The sequence below is a fragment of the Microplitis mediator genome, chromosome 3, assembly GCF_029852145.1.
Source record: "Microplitis mediator isolate UGA2020A chromosome 3, iyMicMedi2.1, whole genome shotgun sequence".
NCBI lineage: Eukaryota > Metazoa > Arthropoda > Insecta > Hymenoptera > Braconidae > Microplitis > Microplitis mediator.
In genome coordinates, this window is record NC_079971.1 from 5,541,456 (window position 1) to 5,557,912 (window position 16,457).

Genomic DNA, 16,457 nt, shown 5'->3' on the forward strand with positions numbered 1-16,457 from the left:
TTCATAGAAATGGAACTTCAGTGACCATATCTTCCATGAACGATCCCGAGTCAAAATTTAAATCGTAGATTGAACGTACAGACGTTGAAAACGTAAATTCAACCTTTGAAGACGTTAACAGTCGTAAAACGTATTTTAGACGTAGTTGACGTACGAAAACGTAAATAAGACTTGCGTAATCGTAAATCGTAGATAATACTCTTCAAAACTTGCAATAAAACAATTGAACTATGTCGGAAAAACAATGTCTAGCAGCTAGAAGACAAGAAATAAAAATTCTTAGCAGCTGTCGAAAAATATTTTGGGCCTTGTAGGAGGTAACTCTACTGATGCCCAGTTTCTCGAGCTTTTTTGGGTCTTACAGACTACCTAGAAGCTTGTAGACAAAAATGTTTCCGATATAGTTTAATTGTTTTATTGCCAGTCTTGAAAGGTTGTATCTACAATTTAAGATTACGCAAGTCTTATTTACGTTTTCGAACGTCAACTATACGTCTAAAATACGTTTTACGACTATTTACGTCTTCAAAGGTTGAATTTACGTTTTCAACGTCTTGTACGTTAAATTTCGACTCGGGATGACATTAAATTTATTTACGCTGTATAAAAATGAAAAACTTGCGCACAAAGACGATAATTTAGTATTATTTGTTGAAAGCAAAGATAACAAAGCGAATCGTCCGATCAATAGAGATGATATGATCGATTGTAGTTACGTTGAAGGTTAAACTACAGCGGTTACGTGAAAAGAAAAATGAACAAATTGAATAACATGTTTCATAAAGATACTTACGCGTATAAAAAAGTAGACCATAAAAAATATATTAAAAGCTAAGTCTATCTGCTGAGTAATGTTGTTGCTCCACTTCTGGCAACGTTCGACCTCTTCACTGCAACATAACAAAATGAAAAATAATAATATACAAAAATAGCATACAATTGATCAATACTTTTTTATTTGATACGACTGACATAGTAAAGGGCTGGAAACGATGCCAAGTGAGATGAACAGATAAGAGAAGAGCGAATGAGAATAACGGGAAGAAGGAAAGGAAAAGAGGTAGAAGAAGAGAGCCTCGCAAGGATATCCGAATGGGATATCGACTTTACCCCGTTGTCTGAATAATCATGATGCTTTCAACTATTGGATTCCCGATGAAATTACCCTTTTATTTGTTAGTTTTGCTTGCTACGTTTCTTTGGAATTTTTTTATCCAAGAAAACAAAACTATCAATTACGATTCTTTCTTGTTTTATTGAGATGAATATCATTTTTACTGGTTATTGTCTTCGGCCATAAAAAAGTCAATTAAATGTTAAGTAAAAAAAATTTTTATGGTTAAAGTTGTGTATCAGATTTTGACCTTACAGCTGTTTCAATTTTAGCGGGAAAAATTGAACTCTAGAGAGCAATTGATTCCTTTCATGATAAGAAAAACATTGCACTGAAAAAAATTAGTGGAGTGAACGCGGATTGAATCCGGAGTGAATGCGAAGCGGATGATTTTATTTATTTAATCCCCGCGGAGTGAAATTTACCCCAAAAGGGAGTTTATTTTAATAGTAAAACTCCGGATTGAAATAAAATCCAGACCATTTCGAAATCACGCTGAAAAAACAAATTCCCTATTTACCCGGTATGCCGAGTGATTTTTTTTTAAAACTCGAGTGACAGTGAATCCGGATTTTAATGGAATTCGTCATCACACCGAATTCACTCCCGATTTTTTAGTGTGATTATTTTGAAAATTTTCATTACTTTCACGTTCTAAGTGCCATAGATTTTAAAATAATGTCGATAGATTGACAACGAAATCGATAAACTTGAAATATTTTGAAGTATTGTTACACCGCGAAAAATTGGGAATGAATTCGGAGAGATTTAAAAATCTAAATTGACTCCGTCACTCGAATTTACGGAGTTCTAAGAAAAATTACCCCGCATACGGAGTAAATAGGGAGTTTTTTTCAGCGAAGTGATTTCGGAATGACTGTGAAAAGAAGTGGAATCATGTGGGGGAAGTGTGCGCTGTGGGTAAGTATACGCAAACCCATTGATTTCGGACTAAAATGCACGGGTTCGCGCACACTTGCCCCACATGACTCTTTGTTTTGTTCAATACATCGTCTATATTTTCGTCTTGTATTGGTCTGTTATTGTCATTTTCTAAGACTAATTCGCGATTTTTTACTGCTCGTATTTCATTCCAGGGATTTTGAAATTAATAATAAATTAATGCATAAAACTTTTCCTCGGAGTAAGGAATACTCTGGGGAGATTAAATGAATAAAAAAAAATTCACTCCAGATTTAATCCATGAGTACTTGGCAAATTTTTCACAGTGTAAGCAGTGAAAAGATTGACAATGACTATTTTCGTTATGATTTTAGAATATTATATTGTACTTACTTCGAGGCATCAATAAAATATATTATCAATGACGCGATACTGAGGATAAAGACGAGTACGACCTGAAACAGAAATAGAATTCAGAGTTATTAAATATATGTATTGGTTATGTCTTATTATTGAATATAGAATTTGAAAAATTTTTAATACAAGTGTACATCGAAAAATTTGAAAAATCTTTTATTTGGTCAAACATAGTTATAGAAAGGCATTAAAAATAAGTATAGTGACTTTCGTCAGCAGATAATTCGATCATATTTTTAGAACATGTGTAGATATTTTCAGAATAAAAGATCCTGTAAGTTTCAAAGCATTGATTTCGTGAGTTTTGAGTAACAAAATTTTAAGTTTTGAGCCTTTTAAACTCAAAAATATTTTTTCTATCTTCTAATCACAGAATTTAAAAAAATCTAATGATAATTTTTCAAAGCTTAGTGAAAATGACGAGCTGATGATAGAATTTCGGGTTCATTCGTACACGGTGAGAAATATTTTGCGGATATCACTATGCCAGTATGGGCGTAAACTAGGGATGGGCGATATCTGTTGATATTTCAACTATCGATGTTTTTTTTCTAAAGTATCGATGTTTTCTATCGATATTTTTTGGACAAGATATATCGATACTTGATAATAAAAAACTATCGATGTTACGATATCGATGTTTTTTTTTTCAATACCGCCCATCCCTAGCGTGAACGCTATACTGTATGGTATCGAAGATTTTTATAGGTTATAAAATTGTATGCATGGATTATTTAACCATTGCGGGAATAGTAACATCGGAAATAGTTGTCGCGGACGCCGCAATGTCAGTATGGCCGTCAGGCCTTTACTGCGTTGCCGTATCCACAATGCTTCTGGCCGATAAACCTAGTCTAAAAACATCTATATAGTTTTGGTGGTGATACGATAGTATGCATTGATTGACACGCCAAAAATTATGGCGGGAAAAACTAGTAGCATTGTGCCCTCGGCATTGTAGTATGGGTCTCAGGGCCATGCTGTTTCGTCGTGCCTGCTATGCATACGTGTGAGCAATACAATAGCTCCAGTACTATACAGTATAGTAAATAACGCCATACTTCTGGGACTCGTTACAATACTGTCTTGGAATATTTCACATACTGTTTTAGTATCTGTTTTGAGACCATACCAGCATGGTGTTGAACGCCATGCATTTCTTACCGTGTATGAACTATTGAAAGAAAACTTCAGAAATGAAGTTTAAATGAATTCTTCCAAGTTATAAGAAAAATTAATTTAAAAATTTTATTTTTTTTTATAATTCATATTTTTTCTTTGGATTTTTCACTGTCGTTTCCTGTTGATTGGAACACTAGTTGACTTAGAACTTTGAACCTTACAAAATATCGCTACTGGAATTACATCATCATATCCTAAATTGTATGAATACAATACATCATTGATGTTTTCAAAAATGATTTTATTAATACTACGGAAACCGTGAAAAGTTTAAGAACTTTAATAGATGTAGTTTTCGTGGCATGTTAAATTTATATAATGCAGAATAAATTTATATGAAAGATTAATTTAACAGATCAAGTCGAGCCACATGCCAAACATATATAAGAACGAGACGGTCGATTAAATTAATGAGCGACAAAGCAATTTGCCCGGAATATAGATAAAGCACACAAACGAACTCGATAACAGCAGGTATATCTAAATGGAGAGTCCGCGGATTTATGAAATCTAATCGTTGCTTGACACGAAGCTACAAATTCCGTATGACTTTACGATATGAGCCAAAGTAGACTTCAGATATTACAATGGTGATACCCACGTATTTGGACATGTGCCAGCGTAGTCTGAGGATCACGATCGTTCCAAAAAAATTGCTTTAATGATAACTACAAAATTTACTGACTGTAACTTAAACTGCAACTATAATAATATGATATTTTCATCATAGTATATACATGTAAAAAATTAAAAAAATGGTGCACTCTCTGAGCCATTGGCAAAAATTTTCGCTATTTACGAGCTTAGGACAGATGTTCTGGTGTTAAAAGTACACCGCTTGATATTTAACACCAAACAAATTTCACACCGTCGATTTACACTGAATTTTCGGGGATCATTTTCATACCGATTTTTTTTTTTACAGTGTAGCACTTCTACATATCGACATCTAAAGGAATCTCGATTTACGAAAATCGAACAAGGTCCATATTTGGACTGATACAAACCAACTTCAAACAAAACGACATGTAGATTGTGTAGTTGGTGGTAACTATCCAATTAATGGGGATCAGAAAAGCTAAACGACGTAGGTTAAGTCAACGCAGTGTTCAGAAAAGAAAAGCTAAAATAGATACAGTCGGTGAAATTATGAGAGAACTCAGATTTTATACACAATATTCAGTAATAAGTATTGATAATAAATAGCTTCAATCTAATGATGATCAAGTTGAAGTGAATATACTTGATAAAATTAAATGTATTAAAACTGAGTAAAAATATAAGAAATTTTTGATGATGTTCTGTTTTCGAAACATGTTGATAAAAGAGCAGTAAAAATTCTATTTTGCCAATTTAGTGTTAAAATTACACCCTTTCTACTGAAAAACGGATTTAAATTAAGCATATCTTGAAATAAAAATTGGATACCTAGTGTCGAAGTAATCGAGAATTTAAAATAAATATCTCATACATTTACACCACTGGTGGTGTGAACGTTCTGATTCACACGGTCCAAAATATAACACTGCGTCGTGTAACTTTCACACTGGCAGTGTTGAAAGTTTTATCATCAAATCATTCATACAACACCACGGGCTCAAAATTTTTTACAGTGTGGGGCATAACAATCATGCTTGTAAAGGGATGGCGATTACTTTTTAGGCTATTAATCTAATTGTTTTAAGTTATGATTTCATCTTATCAACTTATTAACGATAAATTACAACTATTCTTAATGTTTGTTTATAAAATTTTATATGTTTTTTTGTACCAAAGGTACAAAATTTGCTTATTTTTCAGGTTATCATTAACATTTTCTAGTTTCGTGCTGCACTGTACTATTTGACATATTTTTTTTTTCATTCTATGTGTTGACTCTTAAGTCAACCACCAAAACTTAAGGTATATGCCTATTTGCCATAATGTTCGTAGTTTCGTCCTGAGTACGTTAACGGACTTGTCAATAAGGCTATGTTAACGCACTCTTGCCTTAGACTACATCTTTTACTAGTACGCGCCGGCGTAAAACTGTGTTGTGGGCTTCAGCCAGACATTATACTAGCAAAGGGAGGCGGATACCATCCAAACTACTTGCAACGAAATGTTAGGTGAGCTGTTGTACACCTTAAAATTAATGAAATAACAAAAATATACCGATTTTCACCATAAAAAAATTCAAACAATTTTTAAACTCTTAGTTAGACCCATAGATCGCTACCATCCATCTTACGGTATTATATAAAATTTTAATTATATATTAGAAAAAATTTAATTTTGAAAATTAGCATGATTTACGTTATTTTTATCAATTTTGTACACTTTAGTTACAAGCTCCGGACAGGTATCTAGTGTTGGAGGCACAAACACATACAGAAAAATTAATCCGCCATGTAGCTGAACACGTGGAAAGAGTTTAATTATAGATATTTAAGGTGTGAGCACTTGGAACTTTGAAAAATGTGTGCAGCCCCACTTCTATACAAATATCATTTTTTTTTTTAAATCATAAATTTAAATATAGAAAGGTAATAAATCATATTTACTTTAGTAAAAACATTAATCAAAAGATGGCAGATTTACAAACTAAAAAAAGTTAATCTTGAAGTAAATTATTGTCAAATATTTCGTCGCGAGTATATTATCAATGGATATTTTTTGAGAACATTTTAGAATACAAGTACCCTGTCATCGGTTTATTTTTGTCGGATTATTATCTTGTAATGCGTAGATGTTTATTTTAAGACATCCGTGGGTCATTATAACGATATTTATAATACTGTTTTTTTTTCCAGTCGTATATTTTTTTCGATAAATAGACTTAAAATAAACGTTAACATGTCAATAACTTTAGCTTAATAGCTTTGGCAGTTAAAAATGAAAAAATTTGATTATAAAATTTAGAGTGTGAACATATCTTTACAATAAATGTGTCAATATATGTTCAATGTTTAACTGTATTAAATCAATAAAACAGTATAAACAGTATAAAACCAGTCGCTCTTAACTGAATTGATTATATAACTAATACTTTACTTAAAGTCCTAATAATATATAACTTATTGAGAACTTAAAAATGATCAAAAATATTGGAATATTATTTTTTATCACAATAATTATTAATGTAACATCAGGTAGAGTTAAAAAAAAAAATTATTTATAAATATCTTTCATGTGTAATTATTGATGAATTCTATTTTTTGAAACAGGATTTTTGATTCATAATAAAACCGTTTATGACATACTGGACAGACTAAGAAATCGATCAACATATGATTTTGGAACAGTAGTTCTTCTGGATGCGCAAAAATCAAAGATAAGTAAGTGTTTTACATTGTGAACTAATTCAAATTCATAATTACTTTAGTAAATAGTTCATTTCTGTAAAATAGTATCCATTATTATTTTTTGATTTATCGCTGAAAGAATTAAATCTTTCTAAACAATATTTTGTGTTAACTTTTCAAGTGTATATTGTTCTAAGTTTAAGAGGATTTGCATCTATTCTCTTTCTCACACACATGTAAAGAAACGAAACAGTCCTGGTTGCACTTACATTAGCAAATGGAAATTTCAAATGAGCCGTTCTCAGATATAAACTGAAATTTTCGAACCGGAAGCATTTAATTCGATAAATAATAGCTTGACGCATCAAATGAAATATTTTATTTAATTATTTGGGCCTTTATCTATTGAGACAATGTGAATTGTCATCTTCTCCCTCAGCCTTGCGGTTCCCATTTTTCCCCGTCTCGTTGCCGTCTGAAACCACCTAAAGCTAGTCATAGTGCCATGGTCACATGACTAGTTATCACCTCAACGCATAACCGTGAGGAGAAGTGGGGAGCGAGCCCAAAAACTCAGCCCTAAGACCCTACGGTTATTGAACTTCACTTCGATCCTGGATCAATTAGTGATAAGACGTATAAATTAGTTTTACTGTCATATACGAGCAATTTATTTGCGACCTTGTTAATACGGATAACTACTTTGTAAATCGGGAAATTAACTTGCGTTACAGTTGTGTTACTAGCAATTCTCTTGAGATATACTTTACTGTCCAAGTTTACTGATTACTATAAATAGAGTTAGTTCCATTAAATATTACTGTACGTTACCGGCGATATATTCGCGATAAAAAATTATACTGTGCCACGAATCTGTCTATATTATATCCAGCATTTTCCTGTAAGTAATTTTGATTATTATAATTGGCAATAAACTTGCAAAGTATTCTGATTAATTCCTTTTATTCCATCTATCACTGTTCATTCTACTTATTCCCTATTTTACTGATAATATTATTAAATAGTCTGATAAAATAAATATTAATTAAGTTACAAATAGTAATTTGACCATCAATAAGAATATTCTATAATTTTATAAGCCGTGAGGTAAGTTGATAAGTTTTCTCATACGTTGCCGAGTTTGAATAAGTGCGGGTCTTTGCTTTGCAAGAACCCCAGCCCACTGCTCTGTCCAAGTAAAATAAAATTTGTTAGAGGCCAGCCTAAGCCAGGGTTCAACCCGCGAATTCTGGTGGCTGCTGGTAAAAATCGCGAAGACAAAAAGCGATTTGTCTCACTATGAAAACGATTCATTTGAAAATCACCTGTTTCACTGTATAATACACTTTAGTCACATTAGCAAACTATTAGTATGGTTTTCTGTAATTTTTCTAAAAAAACCTGAGCTATGAATCATTCTCACGTGAAATGAGAATAAAAAAAATCATTGAACCTGATCACAAAAACATCAAAGCTATCGACGATTATAGTTAATTGTAAATCAATTATAATCTAAGCTTCCATGCCGACAATGCTGCTACAATGATTTGATTTTATGAAATGCTTGACCAAACAATACAAATTTTGTGTTAATTTTTGAATTGCACAAGAAATGTGTTTTATTCCGAAATTGCTGACCGTTTGACATAGAGAATTCATCACGGACCTTTTTGAACACAGATACGCAATATTTTTTATCATGTAAGATCGGAGTGAACAATAACATTCGGATTATCGAATCTCTGTATTACTTCACGATGAAAATTCAACTCACTTTTCAGCATAATTTTTGAATTTATCTAAATCTAGATCACTCTAAGCTATTTTTTTATTTTTATTACTTCCAGGTTATCTTTTTCTCATCAATGCACATCACACTAACTCTACTTTCTTATTTTACAGAAGACGAGGCTAACGATGAAATAGATTTTGGAACAATTTCTAGAATGCCTGGAGAGCGTCATGGACTCAATACAACCGAAAAACAACGTTTACTTAAAATCAAAGAATATTTAGTAAATGATTTCACTGGTATTAGTGGAACTAATAACGCAACAATGTCAGATGATTTCAAAAATATTTTACGACATTAACTTTAACTGATTAGAAAATCGTGTATTTTATTTGCGCAACAGTTTTGAACCACTATGGATACTTATAATTTTACAATCTGTTGTATTGAACTTTTTTTATATACAAATACACTTATCCAAAAAATTAAAGGAACAAGAAAATTTTATAAATTTTTTAGTGATTTTTGGAAGGCTGTATTTTCGTGAAAAATGATCGTATCGAAAAAATAAAAAAAGCAAATTGAAGCTTGAAATCTCTAGTTTGAAGATCTTTCAGCAAAATATTTTTTTGAGCCACGGTTTTTGCGGAATCAGAAGAAATAGGTCGAGACAAAATTTTTCTAAATTTTTTGGTTTCGTTTTTTAGGTCTACGGGGCCGGGAAAAATTTTTTCAAAAAAACGAATCCATAGCTTGTTTAGGAAATTTATTCAGCTACAATTTGCTTTTTTTTGTTTCTCTGTACGACAATTTGCTGCTGAGATATCAGCCTTCAAATGAAAAAGGATCCTTTTGTCTTTGATTATTGATATCTTAGCAAGAAATGGTCACACAGTAATTTAAAGGGCAGTTTAATAAACTTGAATAAATCCCCTACAAGCTCCATTTTTGATTTAAAAAAAAAAAAATTTTTTTTCATCCTTGACATCCATTTGAAAAACCTTTAAAAAATGGCCATTTTCTGGTTTTTTAGTCGACTCATCGCTACTCTGCAAATATTGATAAAAAAAATAATGTTGCCAGGTAATTTTACAGCTTAATGTACCCCCAAAAACCCTGGAAATTTTCAGATTGATCCATTGAACCGTTTGTCCGGTCCGATTGCTCAAAGTTTTACAAAACAATTAAAGGAACAAGTTTTGTTCCTTAATCTGTGTAATCGTTATCAAAATGAAAAAATCATTTTTTTTCGGATTTTCTTTCATTTTTGCGTTAGTTATTCAGTAAATGTAAGGTAAAGAGGAAAAAAAAAAAAATTTTCCAAAAAACGAGACCAAACAAGAATGTTTTCCAATTTTTTTTTTTTATGTTTTATTCGGGGGGTTATTTTTTTTTTCGTTTTTCGGAAAAAAATTTTTTTTTTTCCTCTTTACCTTACATTTACTGAATAACTAACGCAAAAATGAAAGAAAATCCGAAAAAAAATGATTTTTTCATTTTGATAACGATTACACAGATTAAGGAACAAAACTTGTTCCTTTAATTGTTTTGTAAAACTTTGAGCAATCGGACCGGACAAACGGTTCAATGGATCAATCTGAAAATTTCCAGGGTTTTTGGGGGTACATTAAGCTGTAAAATTACCTGGCAACATTATTTTTTTTATCAATATTTGCAGAGTAGCGATGAGTCGACTAAAAAACCAGAAAATGGCCATTTTTTAAAGGTTTTTCAAATGGATGTCAAGGATGAAAAAAAATTTTTTTTTTTTTAAATCAAAAATGGAGCTTGTAGGGGATTTATTCAAGTTTATTAAACTGCCCTTTAAATTACTGTGTGACCATTTCTTGCTAAGATATCAATAATCAAAGACAAAAGGATCCTTTTTCATTTGAAGGCTGATATCTCAGCAGCAAATTGTCGTACAGAGAAACAAAAAAAGCAAATTGTAGCTGAATAAATTTCCTAAATAAGCTATGGATTCGTTTTTTTGAAAAAATTTTTCCCGGCCCCGTAGACCTAAAAAACGAAACCAAAAAATTTAGAAAAATTTTGTCTCGACCTATTTCTTCTGATTCCGCAAAAACCGTGGCTCAAAAAAATATTTTGCTGAAAGATCTTCAAACTAGAGATTTCAAGCTTCAATTTGCTTTTTTTATTTTTTCGATACGATCATTTTTCACGAAAATACAGCCTTCCAAAAATCACTAAAAAATTTATAAAATTTTCTTGTTCCTTTAATTTTTTGGATAAGTGTAGATTTTATTCTAAATATTACATTAAAGTCATTTTTATGACAACGTTGTCAAAATTAAAGTGAGATATATTCTTTTCAAAATTAATCATCTTTTATGTTGTAATTATCAGAATTCGTCAGAATTTGAATGTAACGTCATAGTTTTCGAGATATTCAACAAAAATAAAATATTTGTAACCATTTCGACTGAACTTGTCAATGTTGTTTATTACTAGGAAAAAGTTTAGCTTCATACCCTAATCGTAAGATAAAACCTCCCTTGAATCCCTATAGTGCAGAAACAGAAATAAGTGCAGCACAAAGATTAAAATGAGGTTTTAGAATACGGCCATTAGCAGCCTACATGTGAGATCCAAAATGAGGTCCAATTTTTCGACTTGGATAGAAAAAAATCATCACAATACATCGATCCAGCATAATATGAGAAAACTAAGTGACAAGTACAATATTACAGAATAGGGATGGGCGGTATCTATCGATATTTCAACTATCGATGTTTTTATTCTAAGTATCGATGTTTTCTATGGATATTTGTTGGACACAATATATCGATACTCGATAATAAGAAACTAAAACTATCGATGTTACGATATCGATGTTATTTTTTTCAATATCCCCCAAACCCATTGCAGAATTTCTTGACCTTGAAAAACATAAAAAAGAATGTTTGAATACACTACATCAGTGACTTCACTGAACTCCAGATATATCTAAAAACACTTAAGTCTGATTTTTGAGCCTACAGAACCACTCATTAACATATTAGTTAACTCCTGAACATATTAAATCAGTGATTATTTCCTCGTAATTGCAGCTGATTCCATCCTCTTATTTTACGCTCGACATAACTAATTTGTTTCACGCTTGAAATCATCGACTGGCTAGTAGCCAAAGATTATCAACAACTTTCTACCAAATATGACATTATGGCCTTGGCAAATTTATCAAACTTATTTTGACAAAATTGTTGCCATTATCAATGGTCTCAGTTTATACTCTTTTTTAGCGTTTTGTTCGAATAATATAATAGTCATATGAGGATTTCTTGTTCTAGCGTAATTTGAACAATCAAAAGTCGATTTTGAAAATGATCGCTATTACATAACATAGGGTAAGAAGTACCATTTGTGGCCACTGCTCCATTTTGGAGATTTTAATAACTGGCCCTAACGTGGCCAAAAACGGTACCTTTATCCAATTCAAATTCTTTCGAACCCGTGCATTTCTTTCAAATAGGTAACATCAATTCAAAAAGTTTTGTATAATTTATATTGAATCAAAGAAAGACCTAATAAAATTTGCATAAAATTCCACAGTCAAAATTTACTAAGAATACCTAATACTGTTATATGCAATATAATCTAAGACCAATATAATAATTGATCGCTGAGTCAACAAGTAAAGAAAGAGGTCTCGGTCCCTGTGAGACCTTCATCTCCACATGCGTATTTTATTCCAACGACACAAAAAGAGAAAAATATACACAGAGATATATAGGAGACAGTATTTTAAAATTAGAAGCAACCACGCGGTAGCAAGGCTACAACTTTGGCAAACATACAGTTATAGAGCAACAGCTCTATACGAATACAAAACGTACACTGAAAAAAAATAAACTGTTTTCAAGTATCCGCGTGTTTATGTCCGCCCGAGAAAATTGTTTGTTTAATCTTAGTAAAAATGTACTCCAACCAAGAATATTTTCTTAAAATAAGTATACAAATTCTTAAATCAAAAAAACATCAGTCGGTTGGAGTATATTTATATAGTTAGTTAGTTATACAAACACGCAGATACTTGAAAAAAGTTTTTCTTTTTTTTCAAAAGTAGTTTCCTATCCCGATGAAAAAAGATTTTAGACAATTGTATAGAATTATATATCAATTATATATGGACTATATATAATTATATATAGACTATATATAACTGGATAGAAAAAATGGCCCGATCCAATTGTATACAATTTGTATAGAAAATTGTATACAATTCTATACAAATTGTATATAATTATATAGAATTGTATATAATTTGTATAAAATTGTATATAATTATATAGACTTGTATACAATTTGTGTAGAATCGTATACAATTTCTATACAGTTATATACAATTGGATCGGGCCATTTTTTGTATATAATTTTATACAATTGTATAAAATCTTTTTTCATCGGGATAATACCGAACGTGTTGTGTCAACTCATGGAGCTTGAAAACAGCGGGAAGTTTTAGAGCTGTTCCACAGAGTCAACTGTTTCCCAGATTTTTTTTTTTTTTTGTTCAATTGATGTTTTCATCAATTTTATCCTGTATATCTTCCCAGATCTGGTTTTATCTGGGCAGATGTAGATGAATAAAGAAAACATCATGATCCTGTTAATAGAAATACATGATAAGATTGAAGTAAGTTAAAGATCGAAAAAAATGGAACCTCATTCCTTGGTCATTTTGAAAAACAAAGCTCGATATTTGTTACTTAGCAACTTGAAGATGTTTATAGATCGATCACAAAACAGGACTAAACTATCAAATCCGATCATAAAATTATCAATGCGCGTGCGTATGCGCGCGCAGTGAACTTCTAGTAAGTAAAAATGGAGTTTATATTCTACGTCAGCAGACCGAAATCTATATGTATCATGTAAGGTTTTCAGAAAACTTTTATATCACAGACCGGCGTAATCGAATTCTACTGAGTCTCCATGTAATTCCAAACTCGGAGATAAATATTTAGAGAACTTTACTGCCAAATAGAAGTAAAATTACTAAATTTATAATTGCAATGTTGAAACACTATTGAAATTTTATATCTTTTACTGTCTTGGGAATTTAATTATTTACATTGTTACTTAGTTTATATTAGTACGAAAAAAAAATATGTAATCAGTATTAGTAAACTTGAAAATCTTTTTAATAAATTTTATTATATAGTATAGTACAGATTGTACTCATTTATATCAACTCTTCCCAACGAAAGAGTGTACCTAGAATAAATAATGATAATATAGGAAAGCAATATTGAGAACTGGTGGTGGGACATGTCCGCAGACACTCTCTTGTTGGGACAAAATAACACTTTTTACTCTATTAGAAAGAAATCTAATAAAATTGAATTTTTATTAATATTAGTATTATTTGTGACGTGAGGATTGGCGTTGGGATCAATTTTTATATGATGTCTAAAACTAGCCTCAGTACTGCTTTAAAAATTATTTGGCTTGGCCGAGATTCGAACCCTGACCTACTACAGTGTAAAAAATTTCGGTGTGAAAATATTCCCCGACTTCTCACGGACTGTTCGGTGTGAAATTTTCTTGGTGTGAAATATCAACATGGAGAAATTACTCCTGTTTAAAATTTTATGGTGTCATAGTAAAGTCGGACCATTTTGGCCGCCTGGCGGAAATTGAAATAAACTCATGAAAAAATTATTATGGTCGTAGTAAAATTTGCAACGATTATGCACAAATTAATGTGACCATTGTACATTTTACTGTGGCCATAGTAATTTTTTCATGAGTTTATTTCAATTTTCGCCAGGTGGCCAAAATGGTCCGGCTTTGCTATGACACCATAGCATTTTAAACGAGAATAATTTCTTAGTGAAGCGGTGTACTTTTAACACGGTGTGAGTGTTTTCTTTCACACCGTGTGGTGTTATTGCCTCAAACATTATCTAATAGCCCTTATTAAAAAAAACGATTTAAAACGATTAGAAAAACCAAAATTTTAAATACTTTTTAATGCTTTTGAATAATTTTGAATCGCCTTTCTTATGGGTATTTAGCATTGCAAATCATTTCGAATCATTTCTTTTAATCAGGGAGTATAATCTGTAGTTAAAAATTATCAAATAATATATAGGTTACAATACTAATATATCAAATCATTCATACCACACCGCGGGCTCAAAATTTTTTAGTGTACATATAGATCCTGTGCTCTGTTTATCAATCCAATGTCTCTTTTGGACATAGACCAGGGTTTCCAGATTGTGCTACTTATCGCGAATTAGGCTCATTTTACATGCATGTGCTACCATAAAATTTTTTGTGCGGTAAATCGCAAATTAGGCTATTTCTGAAGATTTATTAGGGGTCATAAATTTTTAAATAAGACAATCGAAATTTTAGTAACTCTACTTAAAGATTTGAATTAAAAAGATTAATACAGATCATTATTTTATTTTCAAGTAAATGAAAAAATACATAAACACTTTTGCGCCGTGTCATGTCAGTTTCACTGGTGGCCGCTTTAGTTTTTCAACGCTGAATACACAAACTACTTATATTTATACAAAGCCAGTTTTTATTTAAAAGTTGCGGTTCATGTGAATTTAAACCTTTGAAAATCAATTCAAAATTTGTCCCAAACAAATAGTAAGCAAAAAACCAAATCTAAATATAAAAATGCACAGTTTCTTTATTTTGAAAGCTTATTGATGACATTTTAATATATCTTTTATGAACTATCGCTACCAATTGTAAATTTTTCTTTATCTTCTTTCAAAAAAATACAAACTCGATAGTAATTTTTAATTTCTGCATAATACCTGATACTATTTATTCATATAATTTGCAGAAATTACGATATAGACAGTAATTTTTGCATTTTATGTAGGATATAATGCACACTTCAAATTAGTTTTTATATTTTTACAGAATGAAAATGGCTATCTAAACTTTTTGGCGAGAAACTTTGGCTATCAGGGATAACTCTACCATCGATGGAAGATAAAAACTAATAAAATAACATAATTACCGACTGAAGATGAAGATTTTAATGAAACTTCGAAAACAAACTTATTCAAATACCTATCCTTGATAGCAAGAGTTTTTCGTCAAAGGTTGACGTCAGCTGCGATCAACTTGACGGCAACTTCACATTTTGCAACTGTTGGCTACAATTTGACTTCAGCTTTCCCAGAAAGTTGGCGTTGATCTTCTGCTGCAACTTGTCGCCAGGTTGACAGAAAGTTTTCGATAAGTTGGCGTCAACTTATTGTGTTCAACTTGGCGATAAGTTGCGGCAATAGATTTAGGCCAACTTACTGTCCGACTTGGATATCAAGATATGATGTCACGGTTTACCCTAAATGGAAAAAAATATCTTCTAGTGAAGATACATTTATTTATGTAGAAAAAAAAAAAAGTAATTGCGCTCATCAACTAATAGATTCCACCCTTTGAAAATAATATATAGAATATAATATTTTTATCCACGGAAGCCGTATCCATTTCCACTGATATTTCACATCTACATATGCGCCATGACCTCTGCACTTATATTTTTCCTTCTATTTCTTTTCATAGCTTCGTCTTTTTCCTATTTCTGTCATCCTCAGCTTCACTCTTTTCGGTCTCCTTTTCGTTTATTATTTACTCTCTTATTTTCGTAGCACTCGAACACGATTGTAGATAGCCGCTACCGAAAGCACCCGAGGTGTAAACCACTTGCTCTCTCATGCACCACCCTAACGACAACCGGATGATCAGAATTTTTAGAGCGTGAACCGAAACCCAGTGCGCCACGAATAACTTTTCGTGATGAAAGATACAAGAAGTCAAGCTC

At 31.5% G+C, this 16,457-nt stretch overlaps 2 protein-coding genes across 3 annotated transcripts in view; one reads left to right on the plus strand and one right to left on the minus strand.

The window, feature by feature from the left end:
* The window catches only part of LOC130665736 (calcium-activated potassium channel slowpoke), a 138,574-nt gene that overhangs the window by 103,601 nt on the left and 18,516 nt on the right, over nt 1-16,457 (minus strand). Inside the window, 2 exon segments of the mRNA XM_057466282.1 lie at nt 794-890; nt 2,411-2,472. Coding sequence (XP_057322265.1) covers nt 794-890; nt 2,411-2,472 — 159 coding nt within the window.
* On the plus strand, nt 5,611-9,296 carry LOC130665735 (uncharacterized). Of its 2 annotated transcripts, none has more exons than XM_057466281.1 (3): nt 5,611-5,724; nt 6,823-6,933; nt 8,803-9,296. In XM_057466281.1, exons 1-3 carry the CDS (start codon nt 5,718-5,720, stop codon nt 8,991-8,993), a joined length of 309 nt encoding a protein of 102 aa, XP_057322264.1. In that variant the 5' UTR covers nt 5,611-5,717; the 3' UTR covers nt 8,994-9,296. The 2 variants fall into 2 exon arrangements, with proteins under 2 accessions (XP_057322264.1, XP_057322262.1); XM_057466279.1 differs by lacking the exon at nt 5,611-5,724 and adding an exon at nt 6,651-6,747.

What these genes read in the sequence shown, in the direction of transcription:
- LOC130665735 (XM_057466279.1), top strand. Translation starts at nt 6,690, where the DNA reads ATGATCAAAAATATTGGAATATTATTTTTTATCACAATAATTATTAAT. An exon ending in AATTATTAATGTAACATCAG is followed by an intron (nt 6,748 to 6,822) that starts GTAGAGTTAAAA and finishes TTTTTGAAACAG; the next exon opens with GATTTTTGATTCATAATAAA. An exon ending in TGCGCAAAAATCAAAGATAA is followed by an intron (nt 6,934 to 8,802) that starts GTAAGTGTTTTA and finishes CTTATTTTACAG; the next exon opens with AAGACGAGGCTAACGATGAA.